Source organism: Bos javanicus, chromosome 29 (genome assembly GCF_032452875.1).
Source record: "Bos javanicus breed banteng chromosome 29, ARS-OSU_banteng_1.0, whole genome shotgun sequence".
NCBI lineage: Eukaryota > Metazoa > Chordata > Mammalia > Artiodactyla > Bovidae > Bos > Bos javanicus.
Window position 1 is genome coordinate 19,204,317 of NC_083896.1, and position 23,647 is coordinate 19,227,963.

The 23,647-nt window shown below is 39.5% G+C and overlaps 1 protein-coding gene across 2 annotated transcripts in view; it reads left to right on the forward strand.

The window, feature by feature from the left end:
• LOC133241097 (glycerophosphodiester phosphodiesterase domain-containing protein 4-like) overlaps window positions 1-23,647 on the forward strand; it is a 133,852-nt gene that overhangs the window by 18,143 nt on the left and 92,062 nt on the right. Inside the window, exons 2-5 of one of the 2 annotated variants that reach the window (XM_061406183.1) lie at window positions 952-1,151; window positions 4,971-5,074; window positions 10,667-10,760; window positions 15,073-15,132. In XM_061406183.1, the coding sequence (XP_061262167.1) occupies window positions 966-1,151; window positions 4,971-5,074; window positions 10,667-10,760; window positions 15,073-15,132 (444 nt within the window). In that variant the 5' untranslated portion in view covers window positions 952-965. Of the gene's footprint in view, window positions 1-951; window positions 1,152-4,970; window positions 5,075-10,666; window positions 10,761-15,072; window positions 15,133-23,647 lie in introns of those variants that run through there. The other variant, XM_061406184.1, reaches the window with a different exon arrangement.

The window sequence follows — 23,647 nt, forward strand, 5'->3', positions numbered from 1 at the left end:
TAGGATTGGCTGGTTTGATCTCCTTTCAATCAAGGGACTCTCAAGAGTCTTCTCCAGCACCACAGTTTGAAAGCATCAATTCTTCCTTGCTCAGCCTTCGTTATGGTCCAGCTATCACATCCGTACATGACTACTGGAAAAACCGTAGCTTTGACTGTATGGACCTTTGTCAGCAAAGTGATGTCTCTGCTTTTTAATAGACTGTCTAGGTTGGCCATAGCTTTCTTTCCAAGGTGGAAGTGTGTTAATTTCTTGGCTGCAGTCACTGTCCCTGGTGATTTTGGAGCCCAGGAAAATAAAATCTGTCACCGTTTCCACTTTTCCCCCTTCTGTTTGCCATGAAGTGATGGGACTAGGTGCCATGATTTTAATTTTCTGACTGTTGAGTTTTAAGCCAGCATTTTCACTCTGCTCTTTCACCCTCGTCAAGAGGCTCTTTAGTTCCTCTTAACTTTCTGCCATTAGAATGGTAACATCTGCATATCTGAGTTTGTTGAAATTTCTTCTGGCAATCTTGATTCCAGCTTGTATTTCATCCAGCCTGGCATTTCTCATGATGTGCTCTGCATATAAACTAAATAAACAGGGTGACAATATGCAGCCTTAATGTACTCCTTTCAAGAACATTCTACTGTTTTGATAACACATTCATATATATTATCTAGTTTGAATTTTTTCAGCATCTATTAGTTAGCTAGGGTAGAGAACATGGTACCATTATAACAGTGAAAAAGCTAAACTTTGAATGGTGCAGTATCTGCAATAAACACTCACCTAGTTAGTAGGAAAGATAGGATGAAACTCTGCTCTTCTACATCAAATCCAGTTCATCTTCCTAGATTATGATCTTTTGAAAGATCTCTCCATTATTGATGGAATTTTCTGTAGAATTGTGGGGGTATGAAACATGAAGAAGCTACTGGATTCTGACTATTTTATTTACCATTTCAGCAAAAGGGTGAACCATGGATGATATTAACAGGACTGAGACTGGAAATGAAGAGACAGAAAGATGGAAAAACTTTAATTCTTGGATTAAATACTACTTCAACTATGAATGCTATATGACTTTCCTTAATGGCTGCTACAGTTGCAAATGGGAAGCCCAACAGAAGAAAAAAGTTAAACGTCCACTCTGCTGCTGCTCTTTGGTATATGAGTCGGGAGGGAGACGGACCACACTTTCTTAGATATGGGAAAGTGTGTATTCTCTCCTTGAGAGAAGTGCTATATAGTGTGCATGTCTCTGTGTGTGTATGTCTACATACACAGTCATGTATCATGTTTAATGGGTCAAAAATAACTTTATTTAGAAGGTGTAAAGTGATCAGAATTAGATAGGGAAAGAATGGAGGATGGCAGAAGAAATGATATTGGAGGAGTCAAAAGGCTTAGTATATTTTAGGTGGAGTGGAGGATATGAATGGAGAAGTGACAGGAAGTGAATGTAAAGAGAGAATGGAACAGATGTTGTGTGGTTTTAAGAATTTGACGTCTGCCATGTAGGAAATAGTCCCTAAATTAAGATCGGGGTAAAAAAGAACCCCTAAAGATTTTAAGCTTCTAATGTTGCCCACGCTGTGTTTTGGAATGGTTTCATATGGAAGATGCAAAAAAAGGTACAAGAGTAATGCAGGAGATGTCTTTGCCTTCAAAGAGAAAGCAACAGCAATATTCAAGGTAAAGCTGATGGTGTCCTGGATTAGCATAGTAATGGCAAAAACGGAGAAGAGCAAATCGATTGAACAGATACTTATTACTTAAGGATGATGTACTAAGTGATAAGAGAGCTATACAGAAGGACATAGAGTGAAAGAAGGGAGGATTCCTGGGAAGGATGCCATTGGAAGAGGAAGAGTGGTATAATGGGAAAAATCCCTGAACCAGAGCCTGAGACAATGTTTTAGTCCTTGTTCCATCTCTGCCCTTGGGCTGGTTTTGTGCTATCTCTGAGACCTTCTACAGATAGGGAATTAAACTACATAATTCTCAAAGTCCTTAGATAATTCTCAAAGCCCTATTTCTTCTCAGGAGAAGGAGTCTAGCATATAGCAAAAGAGAAAATTTCTTTTGTTCTAGGGAAAGACTGCCTGGATTAAATTTATGGCTTCATCACTGACTATCTCCAAACTAGAGCTTAACTACTGTGGGACCTTGGGCCAGTTGCCTAACATTCCAGGGACTGGTTCCTCACTTGAATAATAGAGATGGTAGCAATAGTAATCACCAATTGGGTTTGTTGTGAGGAGAGAAGTGTTATGTGGAAACTTAAAACTGGGCTCAGCACACAATTAGCACTCAATAAATGTTAGCTATCATTTTGCTGTTCTTGGAGTCACTGACTTGTGAAGTCATCTTCCACTTATAGGAATGATGGTGTAGGGGATTCTAGGTGGAGGAATTCAGGTGGTCAGAAGTCCAGAGATAGAGAAATATAGTGGTGTTTAGGGAAACATGAATTTCCAGTGTTGAATTTATGAGCAGATAAGGTGATAAATGGTAAGTGATCAGGTCAGAAAGGAATGTTTTAATAAAATTTTGAGGCATCTTTATGTCAAGTTAAAATGTTTGAACTTTGTTCTGTAAACAGTGGGGAGCCTTTGAACATTTTTGAGCAAGTGTTGCAACAGTGAGAATCAAAATAAGGAAATTTGTTTATGCAACAAGAACAAGTTCATTGAATGTGCTCCACAGTGAGTAAGACCACTAAGGCTTCTGGCCTTCCTGTGGCTTGTATTGTAGTGGGATGAGTTAGGTAATAAACAGTAATGAAGAAAGATGGTTTCATATAGTGATAACTGCTTTGAATATAATACATAGGAAAATGGGAGCATGGTTGAGAAGACTGCTTTGAAGCAATGTCATGTGAGCAATCTCTTAAATGTAAAAATCAAATCAGCCTTGTATACACGTGGGGGCAGAAATATTCCAGGCAGGGGAACCAGGAAGTGCAAAACTCTTAGGAATTAAGGAGCCTCCTGATGAGGGTGAAAGAGGAGAATGAAAAAGCTGGCTTAAAACTCAACATTCAAAAAAAGAAGATTATGGCATGTGGTCCCATCACTTCATGGCAAATAGATGGGGGAAAAATGGAAACAGTGACACACTTTATTTTCTTGTGCTCCAAAGTTACTGCAGATGGTGACTGCAACTTTGAAATTAAAAAACACCTGCTCCTTGGGAAAAAAAGCTATGACAAACCTACACAGTGTATTAAAAAAGCGGAGACATCTCTTTGCTGACAAAGGTCTGTATAGTCAAAACTGTTTTTCCAGTAGTCTTGTATGGATGTGAGATTTGGACCATAAAGATGGCTGGGCACTGAAGAATTGATACTTCTAAACTGTGGTACTGGAGAAGACTCTTGAGAGTCCCTTGGACAGCAGGGAAATCAAACCAGTCAATCCTAAAGGAAATCAACCCTGAATATTCATTAGAAGGACTTATGCTGATGCTCCAATACTTGGTCACTTGATGCAAAGTGTCAATGCAAAAGTCAATGCACCCAAGTCAATGCAAAAGACCCTGGTGGTGGGAAAGATTGAGGGCAGGAGGAGAAGGGAACAACAGAGGATGAGATGGTTGGATGGCATCATCAACTTGATGGACTTGAGTTTGCACAAACTCCAGGAGATAGTGAAGCACAGGGAAGCCTGGTGTACTGAAGTCCAAGAAGTCACAAAGAGTAGGACATGATTGAGCAACTGAACAACAAAGGAACAGATCTGATCATGTTCTAGAAACATAAAGAAGACCAGTATGTCTGGAGTTCAATAATGGAGTTAGTATGTATAATGGGATGAGGTCAGGGATGGGCAAGACTTAATCATGTAAGACCTTTGGGCCATGGCAGGCAGTTGGGATGATATTCTTGTACAGTGGGCTGCTCTGGGAGGGTTGTAAGTAGGGGAGTGACTATGTGATACATATTTTTAAAAGTCCACACATGATTTGTGTAGAGGGTGAGTATACTCCGAGTCAAAACCTGTTCTCTTCATATTTTTACTCCAGAAGTGGTGGTTTAGTGCCTTGTTACCTATAATATCTCTCACCATTTTGAAGAACTCTGTTTTCCATTTTGTTTCCTTATTCTTAGTGCTCACAATAACTGTGTAATTTGTACAGGGCAGGGATTATTCTATACGTTTTTAATAGTTTGGATGCAGTGTCCCAATGAGGCGAGATTTCTCATTCTTCTGATACAGTCATAGTCCTGGGAAGAGTTTGACAGTGTATTGTTCGGCTAGTTTGTGATACAATTTTCAGTGCAGGGGTTGTCTTCAAGCTTCAGTTTGTATATGTTTGCAGAAAGATCATTTCCATCTTGGTTTTGAGCTCACAGATCCAGGCTGTTTCCCTGCTTGGTTGTATGACCTTGAGTCATTTAACCTAACCTCTCTGAGTTTTAACTCTTTATTCTACAAAATGAGATCAACAATACCTAACTTGTATAACTCGTATATAAGAATTAAAGTAAATGTAAATAATTTGTGAAGTCCCTAGCATTATAGCTACTGGAAAAAAAATGATTTATTCCCTAATCTAATGCTCTTCTCCCCCAAATGTGGGTAGATAAGTGACTATTCATTAGTGAACTGATGAATAATGAATGAATGAATTACTCAGTGAATGAACATACATTTGGTACATGGAGGGGTAGATGAATCAACAGATGATTGTTGAGAGACCATGATTGGGAATACATAGAAGTGTAATGAAATTTCCTTTTCCTCAAAGAAGAAACTGTGACATCAGATATAAACATATACATACAAAACTTTAGTTCAGGATAATGTTATAAATAAAATTTTGTAAAATTCCATAGGGTTAAAAGAATACAGTGGTCTCTCCAGTCAGGGGAGGGTAATGCTACACTATAACTATGTAGACCTTTGAGGAGTATAAACAGATGTTGCAGAAGTACCATAAATAAATGGAGTTAAATAAGATTTCCTTCTGTCTCTTCCCAGAGAGAGCGATTATTTTACCCATGGCTGATTATGTCATTTTGCTTGTCTGTGCTTTTATTTTTCACATGGATAGAAACTTCAAATGAATTCAATGGCTTTGACTGGTGAGTTTCACTTTTTGTATTTTCATTTGTGTAAGGCTCTTTGGTATAATTACAACATGTATCTTACTTCAGTCTGAAAAGATCTGGTTACATAAGAGGGAGGGTGGACAAAGTTGGATTTTCTGCATCTCGTGGATGGGAGGCCTGACTCTGGGGAAGCGTAAGCATACTCAGCACCCTCAGCTACTATACTACTTCCCTTCCACCTGTGCTCACTCTCACTCTTAGACCAAATCTGGCTCAGGGGGAAGCTTTCTCTGTGCTTCCAGTGTCCCCAGTCCTTCTATTCAGATGACCCTCTGATACCTTGTTCCTCAACTTCTTGATCTGGGTTACTGATGTCTACACTAGTTGGTCTTCATGATCTCTGTCCATGAACCCTGATATCTGTCTCACCTCCAGCCTCTTACTCCTTCTCTGTCCTTACAGGGCTTCCTGAAACTCTAAAAACAGGTATGATATGTGATCTGAGCACCCTTCTGGCCAAACTCTTACTCCAAGACAACTCTCAGTTCTTCCAGCTTCTCTAGCCTTGATTGTTATATATCTTACCCATTATTTGGTGTGTGATGGGGAAAGGGGTCTGTTTAAGTATGAGGCTTTTTAAAAATGTTATTTATCGTTTTTGTTCAGTTGCTAAGTCATGTCTGATTCTTTGTGACCCCATGGACTACAGCATGTCAGGATTCCCTGTCCTTCACTATATCTCAGAGTTTGCTCAAACTCATGTCCACTGAGTCAGTGATACCATCCAACCATCTCATCCCCTGTCACCCATTTCTCCTCCTACTCTCAACCTTTCCCAGCATCAGAGTTTTTTTCAATGAGTTGACTCTTCGCATCAGGTTGCCAAAGTATTAGAGCTTCAACATAAATCCTTCCAATGAATATTCAGGGTTGATTTCCTTTAGGATATCTGGTTTGAACTCCTTGTTTTCCAGGGGACTCTCAAGATTCTTCTCCAACACCACAGTTCAAAAGCATCAATTCTTTGGTGCTCAGCCTTATTTATCGTCCAACTCTCATATCCATATATGACTGCTGGAAAAACCCTAGCTTTCACTATATGGACCTTTGTCGGTGAAGTGATGTCTCTGCTTTTTAATATACTGTCTAGGTTTGTCATGACAATTCTTCCAAGAAGCTAGCATCTTTTAATTTCATGGTTGTAGTCACTATCCACATTGATTTTGGAACCCAAGAAAATGAAATCTGACATTAATTTCCACATTTTCTTCATCTATTTGCCAAGAAGTGATAAGACCAGATGCCATGATCTTCATTTTTTGAATGTTGAGTTTTAAGCCAGCTTTTTCACTCTCCTCTTTTGCCCTCATCAAGAGACTCTTTAGTTCCTCTTCACTTTTTGCCATTAAAATGATGTCATCTGCATATCTGAGGTTGTTGATATTTTTCCCAGCAATCTTGATTCTTGGGTCTGTTTAGGGCTGTTTTTTGCTGCTGCTGTTGTTTTTGGCGTTTCTTTTGGTTAGTCTTGTTAAAGGTTTGTCATTTTGCTTATCTTTTTGAAAAACTAAATTTTAGTTTTGTTGATTTTGTTATTGTTTTCCTGTTCTTTATTTCACTTATTTACCAAGTGAATTGGCCCTTGAATGGAGCAAAGGCATTGACAAAAGATGAAAGACATTGCTGCGCAGCCAGAACTGTATCCTATCAATCTTACTCCTAGTTTTCTCCTAGAAGAACTTTTAATAATTTACCAGATTTCTTGTCATTGGGGAAGAAGAAATACTTTTATGGGATTCCTGGACACTGACTGTGAACTTTCTGAAATGTATAACTGGAGATATAAAATCCTGCTATGATTCCTTAGTAAGAGTAGGAACTTTTGAGTATTAGGTGGTCAATAGAATTCTGGTTCAGACCCATATCTTCATTGGGCATAGTGGGTCCCTAGACCACCCTGTGGTTATTTCTCTAGTTCTGCAGTGCATACTCCAATAAACATACTCAAAATCATTCATAATCCCCACAGCAATGCTCCATCATCAAATAGATGTGAATATAAGAGTGAACTCCCCCTGATCCTAAAGCCACAGTAGGTTTCATAGGTAGTTCCATGGCTGCCAGGGTAAATTACCACAAATTGAGTGACACCAAAGAATACCATTTCTTATCTCACAGTTTTGTTGGTCAGAAGTGAGGTATGACCTGAGTACTCAAGGTGCTTAGCTGGCCTGTGCTTTTAACTGGGGCTCTGAGTGAGACTCACTCCCAGGTTTATTTAAGTTGTTGGCAGAATCCAGTTTCTTCTGGTTGTTGAAATGAAGTGCTCGTTCATTAGTGATTGTCAGATGGGGGTTCTCAGCTTCTAGCTTGTGACCTTCTCTATCTTCAAATCTAACAGTGGTGTTTTAGCTCCTTCTCATGCTTCAGATTTCTCTGATTTCTCCTTTCTCATGTCTCTGACATCCTTTTCTGCCTTCTTTACTTATTTTAAGAGCTCATGTGACTGCACTGGATTCAATCTGATAATCCAGAATAATCTTCCTACTTTAAAGGCAGCTGAATAGTAACCTTAATTGAAAATGTTCCTCTTATAGTCTAACATAACATCATCACTAGTGACACCAGAGGACAAAGATATGTATTATATATATATATATATATATTTCCCAGACCCTGATGCAGGGAAAGATTGAAGGCAGAAGAAGAGGGGGACAAGAGGATGAGGTGGTTGGATGGTATTACCAATTCAATGGGCATGAACTTGGGCAAACTCCAGGAGATAGTGAAGGATAGAGAGGCCTGGCATGTTGCAGTCTGTGAGGTCGCAAGAGCTGGACATGACTTAGAGACTGAACAACAACATACAGATATATGTGTGTATATATATATATACACATATATATGTATTCAAATGATATATATGAATAAAATGTATGTTTATAATATATATGATATGTAAGGAGATATATATATATGAATTTTTTCTTATCCCATTTCTCTGTCATTGAAAATAAGATGTGTGACTAGTAGTTAATCTTATATACTAGTACTTAAATTAGAGGCATAAACGTCATCCAGTGATCAACTGTCAGAGCATATGTAACAACCTTCTCTAGCATTTTCTGTGATAGCATAAGGTCTAATTCCAACAGTGAGTATTTCTCTGAATCATCCCAGAACAATCCAATATTTTTTAATCATTTTGGAAATTCTTAGGCTTTATCTTGGAGAAGGAAATGGCACCCCACTCCAGTACTCTTGCCTGGAAAATCCCATGGACAGGGGAGCCTGGTGGGCTGCTGTCTATGGGGTTGCACAGAGTTGGACACGACTGAACGCCTTCACTTTCAGTTTTCACTTTCATGCATTGGAGAAGGAAATGGCAACCCACTTCAGTGTTCTTGCCTGGAGAATCCCAGGGACGAGGGAGCCTGGTAGGCTGCCGTCTATGGGGTCGCACAGAGTTGGACCCAACTGAGGCCACTTAGCAGCAGCAGCAGTAGGCTTTATCTTTCATTTTTCTTTTAAAACTATTTTTAAAGTATCTGCTTATTTATTTTTGGCTTTGTTGAGTCTTTGTTGCTGCATGTGGGCTTTTTTTCTAGTTGTGATGAGCAGGGGCTACTCACAGTAGTTTCAGTGCACAGACTTCTCATTCTGGTGCTTCTCATATTATGGAACATAGACTCTAGGACGTGTGGGTTTTAATGGTTGCAGCATGTGGGCTCACTAGTGTGGCTTATGAGCTTAGCTGCCCCATCTCCTGTGGGATCTTCCTGGATAAAGTGTTGAACCCGTGTCTTCTGCATTGGCAGGTGGATCTTTACCACTGAGCCACCAGCAAAGCCTTCATCCCATTTTTGACTGCTTCTCCTTTTGAAACATTAGTTTCATGTGTGTTAGGCCTTTTCTCTTTTTCCCATAAGTGTCATATTCTTTCTTCTGTACTTTTCATGTTTTTTGTGTGTCTCTGTTTCCTTCTTGATATTTGTCTCCTGACTTGGTTTTTTGCTAAACAAATTATTTTGGCTGTGTTTTATCTGCTATTAAATGTGTTCACTGCATTCTTAATTTTTCTTGCTGTATTTTCCTTTGTAGAATTCTTAATTGGTTCTCTTTTTAATAGGTCTCTGTGCTTTGTCACTCAGTTCAACTCTTTGTGACCCCATGAACTCTAGCCCACCAGGCTCCTTTATCCATGGGATCCTCCAGGCAAGAATATTGAAGTGGGTTGCCATGCCCTCCTCCAGGGGATCTTCTCAATCCAGGGATCGAACCCAGGTCTCCCACATTGCAGGTCTCCCACAATTTTTCCTTTGCCAGCAGTACTCAGCGGGCAGATGGGACCTTCACCTGTTTGATGGGAGAATTTGGAAATGACCTAATATTAAATATTTACATGCAAATGAAAATAGATAAGAAGGCCATTATGTTGATGAGGGGAGAAAATAATGTGGCTAGAGAAATTATTAGAAAAGATAGAGGTACCATTGAAGGCAAAACCAAACTTTTCTTTCTCATTTGGAATATAAAGTCAATATTGCTGCTGGATAAGTCATGTAATTAATTCTTTGGCTGTCTTTAGACTGCTTTATGTCTTTCCTACATGTTTTTTTCCCCTGTATTTCATTTTTTGATTATTACTCTGCTTGTATATAAACATTCTATTCTTGTTATATGGATATGAGTCCTTTATCTCTCTGAAGATCTTGAATATATTTTTTATTGTTCTTTTCTGATTGTTATCTTAATTATATTTTTGTGCAAGTTATTGTATTAGTTGGCATTATTAGGTTAATTTGGTAACATCACTTACACATTTTCTGATTCCTGGCTGTGAGATCATGTTTTAGAGGATACTCTTCCCAGTGTCTTGATCTGGGATCAGCCTTGCTAGGTTGACTGCTTGTCTAACTTTTTCTCTTGGCATGTCTTCTCACCCCTGACCAAAGAGATTTTTTTCTTATATTTAATGTAGTAATATGTTCAATAATCTATATTTTATATCATTAAAACATAATTTCTCTAGGTCTCATAAGGAGAGGAAATAATTTCTGTTATCTTGAAATGAAGAATCTAAATTCTATGACATATAATATTTAGAGTAATTATAACATTGTTTAACTTAAATCAGTTTATTAGCAATTTTAACTTACAAACTACTTTAGTAATGAGGAGGACTACAAATCTCTTACACAAGATATAGATGTTAATATAGTGGCTTGCTATTATGTAAGAGAACATATTTATAAGGACAAGGAATCTGCCAAATTGTCATGTATTAGCTATATGAAGGCAGTGAACTTATGGATGACTTTTTCTCTTTTGATATTCCATAATTTCTGCATTTTATTTTTTTTTAAAGAGTATATATTTTTTGAGTCTTTATTCTAAATAACTTTAAAAAGCATACAAGTTGTACAGAATCCTATTAATGTACCTGATTGTAGAGCAAAATTAAAACTTCTCAACTAAAATACCTGCAAAGGGTAATTATTCCCAAATTGCTCCTCTTCTTATTCCCCTGTTTTCTTATGCCTCATCTAGTCCAGTCTTATCCCCTATCCTTGGCAGAGATACTACTAACTTCTTTATTTTAGAAATTGAAACACATTTCTGCAGGGTTGTTTTCCTAGGTACAGGAGTCTGGTTCTTTTGGTCCATTGTCTTGCTGAGTTTCCTTGGGATCCTGGCTGCCTACACAACATTGCTACTGGTGAGTAATGTTTCCCATTTTTCCCATTCCCTTCCTGAGTAGTCTCATGAGGTGCTCTGTCTGTGGTATGGTTCCCAGTTGGTGCTGGGAGCCCTCAGATCACTCTTCGCAGAGTCTGGGTTTTCATCAGCCACTTAAATATTAGGCAGGAGGGATAGAGGGGTAAAAAGGGTTGTGCTGTTAGAGGGTGTGTCTTTTCATTTTGATCCTTTGAAAGGGCGGCAGAACATCCTTTTTCTCTTCCTGTGTTTCATGGCTTATTTTCTGATTCATTCAGTGTTGTCATTTTAGACACCTGCATCTTCACATGGCAATACACTTATTCATTGGACTACTCATTTCATAGCCCATTTCTTGAGGATCAGTCTTTCTGGATCTTACAAATTATCTAGTGAGTTAAACCTGTTCTGCTCTTCAAATGCTAATCCCCTAATCTGGTGCAAATTACATTTTAGCAAATGTATTTAGGTAATAGAGACCCTGCCTGTTTCCTGACATAGTAGTGTTGTGTAGTGTGAGATATATGATAGAGTGATAGAGTAGTGTCATGTAGTGTGAGAAATGTAGGCCAGGCAGCAGAGGAGTCTTCAGAACTGGAAAGCTTATGGGAGACTAACTTTTAGGTAACTAGAGTTTTTCAGTGCCCACTTACACATAGGACATGTATATCTTTCTCTGGTTTCATAATTTCTTGTCTCCTCTGATTTCCTCTCTGATACTAAAGAACCCAACCTGCACACGAGTTGACATTTGCATTAATTTTCTTTCAGCAAAATATATTATATGAGTGACAAGTACTTAGGTTACAGAGATCATTAATTTTTCTTTCAGCAAAATATATTATATGAGTGATAAGTACTTAGGTTACAGAGATCAAAAACGTTTGGTTTCTGTTTTCATACAGGGCACTTCAGAGATAAGTATGAGAAATAAAGTTACAGTTGTCCTTAATTCAATGAGTATAGAATCTAGCAGGGAACTAGGACATAGACACCACTCCAGTACTCTTGCTTGGAAAATCCCATGGGCGGAGGAGCCTGGTAGGCTGCAGTCCATGGGGTCGCTGAGGGTTGGACATGACTAAGTGACTTCACTTTCACTTTTCACTTTCATGCATTGGAGAAGGAAATGGCAACCCACTCCAGTGTTCTTGCCTGGAGAATCCCAGGGATGGTGGAGCCTGGTGGGCTACCGTCTATGGGGTCGCACAGAGTTGGACATGACTGAAGCGACTTAGCAGCAGCAGCAACAGCAGCAGCAGGACATAGACAAAAGTAAGGAACAAAGAGCATTATAATTGTCATTCAGTTCAGTTCAGTCCAGTCACTCAGTTGTGTCTGACTCTTTGCGACCCCATGAATCGCAGCACGCCAGGCCTCCCTGTCCATCACCAACTCCCAGAGTTCACTCCAACTCATGTCCATCGAGTCGGTGATGCCATCCAGCCATCTCATCCTCTGTTGTCCCCTTTTCCTCCTGCCCCCAATCCCTCCCAGCATCAGGGTCTTTTCCAATGAGTCAACTCTTCGCATGAGGTGGCCAAAGTATTGGAGTTTCAGCTTCAGCATCAGTCCTTCCAATGAACACCCAGGACTGATCTTTAAGATGGACTGGTTGGATCTCCTTGCAGTCCAAGGGACTCTCAAGAGTCTTCTCCTACACCACAGTTCAAAAGCATCAATTCTTTGGTGCTCAGCTTTCTTCACAGTCCAACTCTCACATCCATACATGACCACAGGAAAAACCATAGCCTTGACTAGATGGACCTTTGTTGGCAAAATAATGTCTCTGCTTTTGAATATGCTATCTAAGTTAGTCATAACTTTCCTTCCAAGGAGTAAGCATCTTTTAATTTCATGGCTGCAATCACTATCTGCAGTGATTTTGGAGCCCAGAAAAATAAAGTCTGACACTGTTTCCACTGTTTCCCCATCTATCCGCCATGAAGTGATGGGACCAGATGCCATGATCTTCGTTTTCTGAATGTTGAGCTTTAAGCCAACTTTTTCACTCTCCGCTTTCACTTTCATCAAGAGGCTTTTGAGTTCCTCTTCACTTTCTGCCATAAGGGTGGTGTCATCTGCATATCTGAGGTTATTAATATTTCTCCCAGCAATCTTGATTCCAGCTTGTGCTTCTTCCAGCCCAGCGTTTCTCATGATGTACTCTGCGTAGAAGTTAAATAAGTAGGATGACAATATACAGCCTTGATGTACTCCTTTTCCTATTTGGAACCAGTCTGTTGTTCCATGCCCAGTTCTAACTGTTGCTTCCTGACCTGCGTACAGGTTTCTCAAGAGGCAAGTCAGGTGGTCTGGTATTCCCATCTCTTTCAGAATTTTCCACAGTTTATTGTGATCCATACAGTCAAAGGCTCTGTCATTAGAGGGTCCTAAATAAAGTTCTGCCTGGGTACTGGGAAGGAAAAGTTAACTTCCAGCCAGCAAGATTAGGTGAGGCTTCTTGGAAGAGGTGGCACAGGAGGGGGATCTTGAAGGGATGTTAGATTTAGACATGTTTATGGGGATGGAGGAAAAAAGTTCCAGAACATGGGGGTATCATGACAAAGTCAGGAAGACAGACATACATACAGTTTGACTAGATAAGATGGAGGAATCAGTGATGGTGGTGATTTAGTCGCTAAGTTGTGTTTGACTCTTGCAACCCCATGGACTGTAGCCTGCCAGGCTCCTTTGTCCATCGGGTTCTCCAGGCAAGAATACTGGAGTAGGTTGCTATTTCCTTCTCCAGAAGAATCAGTACTGTTAACATATAAGGTGTAATGAAGAATAATGTGGAATATGGCTAAAGCGATAGGATTTTCAAAGATTTTGGAAGGCCTGAAAAATAGGCCAAGACATTTAGCATTAATTAGATTTCTAGTTAGGATAATCATTCTCAAAGTCATTGTATGGAGAATGTATGTAGACAGAGATTAGTAAGAAACTTTTTAATGAGGAAGATATGGATGAATGATGTGCTTGGGTCCACCAAACTGTACTTCACTCATACACAATAAACATAAAATGGTATAGGTAACTTCTAAGATGGAATTGCAGTGTCTAGTAAGCTATATATTTATATTTATACCTCTTTTTGGATACAGTGGTAGCAACAGAGGAGACCAGGTTTCTATTTATCTTTCAGTTATTTGTAACCTTAATCAAGTCACATAACTCTTCTAATTCTCAGTTTTTTTTCTTTCAATTGAGAGTGATAATATTTAATAAAATGGTATTTTATAGGGCCTACAAGTGAAAGTGTTAGTTCTTTAGTCATGTTCAACTCTTGGCAACCCCATGGACTGTAGCCCTCCAGGCACCTCTGTCCATTGGGATTCTCCAGGCAAGAATACTGGAGTGTATTGCCTCACCCTCCTCCAGGGCCTCTTCCCAACCCAGGGATTGAACCCAGGTCTCCCACATTGCAGGCAGGTTCTTTACTGTCTGAGCCACTAGGGAAGCCCAAGGTCTTGTCTGGGACCTAAACTCAGGACCTCTTGTGCTGGAAGCAAGAACCATACTTCATAGACCAACCAGCTCGCCTGTATTGTACATTGGTAAAGTACAAATAAAATCATATCCATAAAATTATTTAAAAAGGTGAGTGTCTTATGCACTCAAACTCTCTTTAATATCCTTAGCATCTAAAGACTCCAGTTTTCAGTCTCCATCTGCACACCGACTTGATGATTGCATAGACTTGGATTCGAATCTAAGATTTATTGACTAATACCAATGTTAACAACTGTGGTTAACAATTGTAACAGTGGCACTGGTTCCTCAAAGAAGAGCTTTTTTTTTTTTTTTTTTTAACATTTCAGTATTATTATTATTTTATTGTTGGCACATTTATAGGAGAAACTTGATTAGATGAGAAGAGGAAGAAAAATTTAAGGAAATTCAATGAGACTATCAAAGAGCTGGCCCCTCACTCTTATTACTAGTTCTGCATAATACTAGGAATAAGCTCCATCACAGGGAAAAGAAGTTGGTAGGAACTCTGGAAGAATATCAGTGTGGTGATTGTTACAAATTTGCAGAGAAGATAAACTCTCTCTGGGTTGCTGGTGAAAGTTACAAGTAGGAGGTCACATGGAGCACTGCTTGAAGGGTTGGTGGCATGGAAAGGGAGAGCTTTTTAGGCAGAGGAATAGTGTAACAAACCCTTGATGCTGAAAGGGGCAGGTGTAGCGAGAAGTGAATGTAATGCTGGATTGAAAGGAATGTTGAGATGACAACAGTGTTTTGGGTACCACTATGGTGATTTCATTTCAAATTATTCTCCTCTTTTTTTGTTGTTGTTGTTTCAGGTACTTGGATTTTTGTTGTGTTGGGAAAAACAGCGACTGTACCTGCACTGGTATCATAAGGTAGGACATCTGAATCTTCAAATAGGAGGCCTGAGACCAGGACTGAATGTGCCTCTTTGGCACTAAGTATTTAATACAGAGCTTCCCTTTCTTTGTCTCCTTTAGAAAAAAGAAATCTGCTCACACTATTTCAACTGAAATGATTCAGTTTCTAACAGGTGGAACTGGCTTACTGACCATGATGAACTTTATTTTTTCTCACTGCTCTGTGTTAAATTTGCTATGTGTGTTTGTTATTCCCATCCCCATAAAATCTTGAGCAAGCTCCATTAATTTCCCAGTCCTTCATAGTTACAAGGGCATTCCATTTCAATTATTAGATATTTCAGTTCATTGTAATGAATTCCAACTTTATGAGACATTTCCCTTACTCTATTTCACATGACCCAGGCTTGGAAACCAACAGTGGTGAAGAAAACATGACTGTCCTTTTACTTTTCTTCCAGAGTAAGTCTCAGTGAAAGGAGAGATAGGGTAAAGAACACAGTCCCACAGGGAGGGTTTGGTTCCATTAGGACCAAGAAATTGCAATTTTTGGCTCTTTACTGCATGGATTTTTCCATGTGTGTTTTCAGAGACCCTTCTGCTGAGATCTTGACTGCAACTCTTGGTGGATTCAATGCCTGTCTTCCTGTACCCTCTAAAATTTCTCTGCTGATGTCCTTTTTATTCTCCCTGAGTTTGGAGCCCTTTAAAAATACACAAGAAAGTACAAAGGATCTGTTTTTGTTCTGAGGAGACAGACATTACTGACCCAGCATCTGAAGACATGCAGCTCTTTTCCATCATTGCCTCCCTTGTCTTGTTTTGCTATGGGCTTGATCATCTCCAGCACAGCCTTTTGGTATTTATAGACTTTTTCAGGCATGGTTTTCCTTGTATTTCCTCAAATCCAGAAACATGTCAAACTCCCTGAGTGGTCCCCTTAAATTTCCTCTTACTCAAAAGGGAAGTATGAATTGAAAGTATACGTTTAAGAGTTAGAAAGAATGGAAATTGAAGTAATAAGATCATGCAGGGAAAGAGGAAATTGAAGGATAAACATATAGGTGTTACTGAGATTCCCATAGGTTTTGGAGTTTGGATACCATGAGCAATTTGTCGCTACAAAGGGTCCCTGTGGGCTAAACCATTCTGATTACTATTCCAGAAACCATGCTTACCTTGCCTCTGGCAGTGAGCGCTGCTACTTGGCCTCTGCCACAGCAGAATCTCATCATTGCCTTTGAACTCCGGAAGCCAGTTTCTGTGGCAGTACCTCTCACCTTTATCCAGGCATAAAGCATGGCCGCTATGGTGCTTTTCAAGGATGCTGACACTCTCCTCACCAATGTGTTTCTCAGTGTCCTCTGAGACCGCCTGTAGGGCACAATATGGAGTGGGTTAGCTGACCATAGGTGATAGCATTCCAACAACATTTCCTCTGTAAGAATTATTCTCAGTTTGTTGTAATCCACACATTCAAAGGCTGTGGCATAGTCAATGAAGTGGAAGATATGGGAATACTAGACCACCTTATCTGACCCCTGAGAAACCTGAATGCAGGTCAAGAAGCAACAGTTATAACTGGAAGTGGAACAACAGACTGGTTCAAAATTGGGAAAGGAGTACATCAAGACTGTATATTGTCGCCTTGCTTATTTAACTTATATGCAAAGTACATAATGCAAAAAGCTGGGCTGGGTGAATCAAGCTGAAATCAAGATTGCTGGGAGAAATATCAACAAACTCAGATATGCAGATGATATCACTTCAATGGTAAAAAGTGAAGAGGAACTAAAGAGCTTCTTGATGAAGGCGAAAGAGAGTGAAAAACCTGGCTTAAAACTCAACATTCAAAAAATGAAGAACATGGCTTCTGGTCCCATCACTTCATGGCAAATAGATGGGGAAACAGTGGAAACAGGCAGATTTTATATTCTTGGGTTCCAAAATCACTGTGGATGGTGACTGCAGCCATGAAATTAAAAGACGCTTGCTCCTTGGAAGGAAAGCTATGACAAACCTAGACAGCATGTTAAAAAGCAGAGGTATCACTTTGCTGACTAAGGTCCATATAGTCAAAGCTATGGAACAACAGACTGGTTCCAAATAGGAAAAGGAGTGAGTCAAGTATGTCAAAAGGTGTATATTGTCACCCCGTTTATTTAACTTATATGTAGAGTACATCATGAGAAATGCTGGACTGGAGGAAGCACAAGCTGTAATCAAGATTGCTGGGAGAAATATCAATAACCTCAGATATGCAGATGACACCACCCTTATTGCAGAAAGTGAAGAGGAACTCAAAAGCCTCTTGATGAAAGTGAAAGAGGAGAGTGAAAAAGTTGGCTTAAAGCTCAACATTCAGAAAACAAAGATCATGGCATCCGGTCCCATCACTTCATGGGAAATAGATGGGGAAACAGTGGAAACAGTGTCAGACTTTATTTTTCTGGGCTCCAAAATCACTGCAGATGGTGACTGCAGCCATGAAATTAAAAGATGCTTACTCCTTGGAAGAAAAGTTATGACCAACATAGATAGCATATTCAAAAGCAGAGACATTACTTTGCCAACAAAGGTCCGTCTAGTCAAGGCTATGGTTTTTCCTGTGGTCATGTATGGATGTGAGAGTTGGACTGTGAAGAAGGCTGAGCGCTGAAGAATTGATGCTTTTGAACTGTGGTGTTGGAGAAGACTCTTGAGAGTCCCTTGGACTGCAAGGAGATCCAATCAGTCCATTCTAAAGGAGATCAGCCCCGGGATTTCTTTGGAGGGAATGATGCTGAAGCTGAAACTCCAATACTTTGGCCACCTCATGTGAAGAGTTGACTCATTGGAAAAGACTCTGATGCTGGGAGGGATTGGGGGCAAGATGAGAAGGGGACGGCAGAGAATGAGATGGCTGGATGGCATCACTGACTCGATGGACATGAGTCTGAGTGAACTCCGGGAGTTGGTGATGGACAGGAAGGCCTCGGGTGCTGCAATTCATGGGGTTGCAAAGAGTCGGACACGACTGAGTGACTGATCTGATCTGATGGTTTTTCCAGTAGTCATATATGGATGTGAGAGTTGGACCATAGACAAGGCTGAGTTCTGAAGAATTGATGCCTTTGAATTGTGGTGTTGGAGAAGACTCTTGGGAGTCTCTTGGACAACACAGAGAGCAAACCAGTCAATCCCAAGAAATCAACCCTGAATATTCTTTGGAAGGACTGATAGTTAACCTGAAGCTCCATATTTTGACCACCTGGTATGAAGAGCTGACTCTTTGGAAATGACCCTTATACTGGGAACTATTAAAGGCAGACAGAGAGGGTGGCAGCAGAGGATGAGATGGTTGGATGGCATCACCGACTCAATGGACGTGAGTTTGAACAAACTCCTCGAGATAGAGAAGAATAGAGACAAGTCTGGTGTGCTGCATTCCATGGGGTTGCAAAGTTTTGGACATGACTTAGTGACTGAATAACATCAACAACTATAACCTTTTGTCAATAAATTATTGTTTTTTTTTCCATACTTTTTTAAAAAAGGGAACAATGTTAAAAATTTTTTTTAAATTTACACCACATTAACAAATTGAAAGATAAAAACCATATGATTATCTTACCATATGATTATCTCAGTAGATGCAGAGAAAGCCTTTGACAAAATTCAACATCCATTTATGATAAAAACCCTCCAGAAAGCAGGAATAGAAGGAACATACCCCAACATAATAAAAGCTATATATGATAAACCCACATCAAACATTATCCTCAATGGTGAAAAATTGAAAGCATTTCCCCTAAAGTCAGGAACAAGACGAGGGTGCCCACTCTCACCACTACTATTGAACATAGTTTTGGAAGTTTTGGCCATAGCGATCGGAGCAGAAAAAGAAATACAAATAATCCAGATTGGAAAAGAAAAAGTAAAACTCTCACTGTTAGCAGATGACATGATCCTCTACATAGAAAGCCCTGAAGACTCCACCAGAAAATTACTAGAGCTAACCAATGAATATAGTAAAGTTGAAGGATATAAAATTAACACACAGAAACCCCTTGCATTCCTATACACTAACAATGAGAAAACAGAAAGAGAAATTAAGGAAACAATTCCATTCACCATTGCAACAAAAATAATAAAATACTTAGGAATATATCTACCTAAAGAAACAAAAGACCTATATATAGAAAACTATAGAACACTGGTGAGAAAAATCAAAGAGGACACAAATAGATGGAGAAATATACCATGTTCATGCACTGGAAGAATCAATATAGTGAAAATGAGTATAATACCCAAAGCAATCTATAGATTCAATGCAATCCCTATCAAGCTACCAACGGTATTTTTCAGAGAACTAGAAACAAATAATTTCACAATTTGTATGGAAATACAAAAAAGCCTCGAATAGCCAAAACAATCTTGAGAAAGAAGAATGGAACTGGAGGAATCAACCTGCCTGACTTCAGGCTCTACTACAAAGCCACAGTCATCAAGACAGTATGGTACTGGCACAAAGACAAATAAATTTAATTTTCTTTATTTATTCTTTTTGGCTCCACTGAGTCTTCTTTGCAGTACACTGGCTTTATCTAGTTGTGGCAAGCAGGGGCTACTCTTCGTTGTTGTACACAGACTTCTCATTGAGGGTGGCTTTTGTTTTTGGGGAGCACAGACTCTAGGCACATAGGCTTAAGTAGTTGCACCACATGGACTCTGAACTTGTAGCTTATGGGCTATAGAGCATTGGTTGGTAGTTGTGGCTCACTGGCTCTAGAACACTGACTCATTAGTTGTGGCACATGAAGTTAGTTGCTCTGTGGCATGTGGAATCTTTCTGGATGAAGGGTCGAACCCATGTCCCCCTGCATTGGTAGGCAGATTCTCATCCACTGTGCTGCATGAAGTTTTCTTTCTTTCATACAATACAGAGAAATTGCTGGCATCCCAGTTTATTAAGCATGGGTTACTATTGAGTGAAGTTTTCAAATAAACAATTAGAGATGAATAATACTTGGATACTTATATATTGATCTCATATATAACTATATATGTATATATATATATATATATATAGATCAATATATATACACTTTATATATTGAACTTAGAATTGCTGGTTACTGCACAGTGAGTGGAAGTCGCTCAGTCGTGTCTGACTCTTTGCGACCCTGTGGACTGTATATGTATAGTCCATGGATTTTTCTAGGCCAGGATACTGGAGTGGGCAGCCTTTCCCTTCTCCAGGGGATCTTCCCAACCCAGGGATCGAACCCAGGTCTCCTGCATTGCAGATGGATTCTTTACCAGCTGAGCCACAAGGGAAGCCTTTTTCAACAAATTCAGCCTGATTTAATATTATGTTCCTTTCTCCTTGTATAGTGAGGACCTCAAGAATTCATTACCACACACAGGGTTTTTTGATCAATATATTTAATGAAGCCTTCATCTCTCAAGGTATTCTGTGATCTAATTCCAGTTATGAATCCATAGCCAATGAGAAGTGGTGGAGCTGGGTATTAGAAGAGTTGGAATACCCTTCGAAGATGACTAACTTGGTTGGGCCTTTAAACCCTTGGCTTTCAAATCTCCCTGGCAAGGGAATTTCTTTAGGGCTTGGAGTTTCAATGTGCAAAGAACAAACCTAGATGGAAAGAGCACCAGGTATAGTGCATTGTCTTCCACCTAGGCATGCTCAGAGAGCAATAAATGACCTCAATCAAAACTTTTAAAATAGCTAATAACCCAACCTTCTTATAAATGTACTAAAGATTTTAATTAGCCAAAAGATAATGGTGAGTCCTTATCTATGAAAATTTCTAGCAGCTTCTATCTGTATATCTAGGTTGCTTATAATAAATAAACCTGGAAGTTATAGATTTATAGGGTGAGAGACATGGCTGGCTGGAGTTGTATAGTTAATGGAATATATAAGAAAAGGATGCACATTTCAGGCAGATGCTTTAACCTCTGAGCCACCAGGGAAGCCCAAGAAAAGAATGAACCATAATGCAAAAGACTTCTTCTGTAGAAAAATGTTTTCTCATACTTTGCTCAAAACACTCCTCATACTTTAAGTCCCAGACCAGAGCATGTATCCTAATACAGGAAAGGAAAGACCTTTTCATGCATAGCTGCTTTTGACAGTCAGATTTATCCAAAAGAAACTATTTGTACCTTATAATTGTCAGTTGCCTTAAATCATAGTAAAACTTGGTGTTGAGTAAGATCACAGAATCACATGAGACTCATGTGAGTCTGATTTGTCTATTAAATGTTTGCATTATGAGGCATTTGGTCTGCCAACAATTTTTTTTTTTCCAGATTTTCACATCTGTTTGTGTCTTTGTATAGAAGAGATTGGACTATAGGTTATTTTCCCTGTAATTGTCTTGTTCAGTTTGAGTATCAATGTTTTTGTTAGCTTCAAAAAACAAGTTAGAGAGAATTCCCTCTTATTTTCAGGAAGAGTTGGTTAAAATTGAAATATTTCTTTCTTTGTTGTTGTTCAGTTGCAACCCCATGGACTGCCACACACGAGGTTTCCCTGTCTTTTACTATCTCCCAGAGTTTGCTCAAACTCATCTTGATTGAGTCAGTTATGCCATCCAACAATCTCATCCTCTGTGGCCAAATTCTCCTTCTGTCATCAATCTTTCCCAGCATCAGAGTATTTTCCAATGAGTGGACTCTGTATCAGGTGACCAAAGTATCGGACCTTCAGCTTTGGCATCAGTCCTTCCAAAGAATATTCAGGGTTGATTTCCTTGAGAATTGACTGGTTTGATTTCCTTGCTGTTCAAGGGACTCTCAGGAGTCCTTTCCAGCACCACAGTTGAAAAGCATCAATACTTGGTCCTCAGCCTTGTTTATGGTCCAACTCTCATATCCATATATGACTACTGGAAAAACCATAGCTTTAGCTAGACAGACCTTTGTCAACAAAGTGATGCTTTTTATAGGTTTGTCATAGCTTTCCTTCCAAGGAGCAAGTGTCTTTTAATTTTGTGGCTGCAGTCACCATCTATAGTAATTTTAGAGCCCAAGAAAGTAAAGTCTGTCACTGTTTCCTTTTCCCCCCCGTCTATTTGGCATGAAGTGATGGGACCAGATGCCAAAAGGTTAGTTTTTTGAATGCTGAGTTTTAAGCCTACTTTTTCAATCTCCTCTTTCACTCTCTTCAAGAGGCTCTATAGTTTGTCTTGGCTTTCTTCTATTACAGTTGTGTCATCTGTGTATCTGAGGTTATTGATATTTCTCCCTGCAGCCTTGACTCCAGCTTGAGCTTCATCAAGCCTGGCATTTTGCATGATGTACTCTGCACATAAGTTAAATAAGCAGGGTGACAATATACAGTGTTGACATACTCCTTTCCCAGTTTGGAACCAGTCTGTTGTTCCATGTCCAGTTCTAACTGCTACTTCTTGACCTGCATACAGGTTTCTCAGGAGACAGGTAAGGTGGTCTGATATTCCCATCTCTTTAAAAATTTTCCACAGTTAGTTGTAATCCACACAGTCAAAGGCTTTAGCATAGTCAATGAAGCAAGTGTAGATGTTTTTCTGGAATTCCCTTGCTTTTTCTATGATCCAAGAGATGTTGGCAATTTGATCTCTGCTTCCTCTGCCTTTTCTAAATCCAGCTTGTACATCTGGAAGTTCTCAGGTCACATACTGTTGAAGCCTAGCTAAAAGGATTTTGAGCTTTACCTTGCTAGCATGTGAAATAAGTGCAGTTGTGCGGTAGTTTGAATATTCATTTGCATTGCCCTTTTTTGAGATTGGAATGAAAACTGACTTTTTCCAGTCCTGTGCCACTGCTGTGTTTTCCAAAATTTCTGGCATATTGAGTGTAGCACTTTAACAACATCATCTTTCAGGATTTGAAATAGCTCAGCTGGAATTTTGAAAATTAACCATTTAAGTCAGCAAGGCCTGGAATTATTTTGTGAGGTTTGATCATGGATTCAGTTGCTTTCATAGGTACAGAAGTCTCTAGAGGGCACCACAGATGTAGGAAAACTACATTTGAAGGGGAACAAGTTAAAATTGTGTCTTCTTGGATTCAGTGTTCTTTTGATATAAAATGAATAGTAAATTTTTAAAATCTGTCCCTGTATTCTTTTTAATGGCTGAGTAATACTCCATTGTGTATATATACCACAGCTTTCTTATCCATTCATCAGCTGACGGACATCTAGGTTGCTTCCATGTCCTGGATATTATAAACAGTGCTGCGATGAACACTGGTGTACACGTGGCTCTTTCAATTCTGGTTTCCTCGGTGTGTATGCCCAGCAGTGGGATTGCTGGGTCAGCAGTTCAGTTCAGTTCAGTCACTTAATCGTGTCCGACTCTTTGCAACCCCATGAATCGCGGCATGCCAGGCCTCCCTGTCCATCACCAACTCCCAGAGTTCACCCAGACTCACATCCATTGAGTCAGTGATGCCATCCAGCCATCTCATCCTCTGTCATCCCCTTCTCCTCCTGCCCCCAATCCCTCCCAGCATCAGAGTCTTTTCCAATGAGTCAACT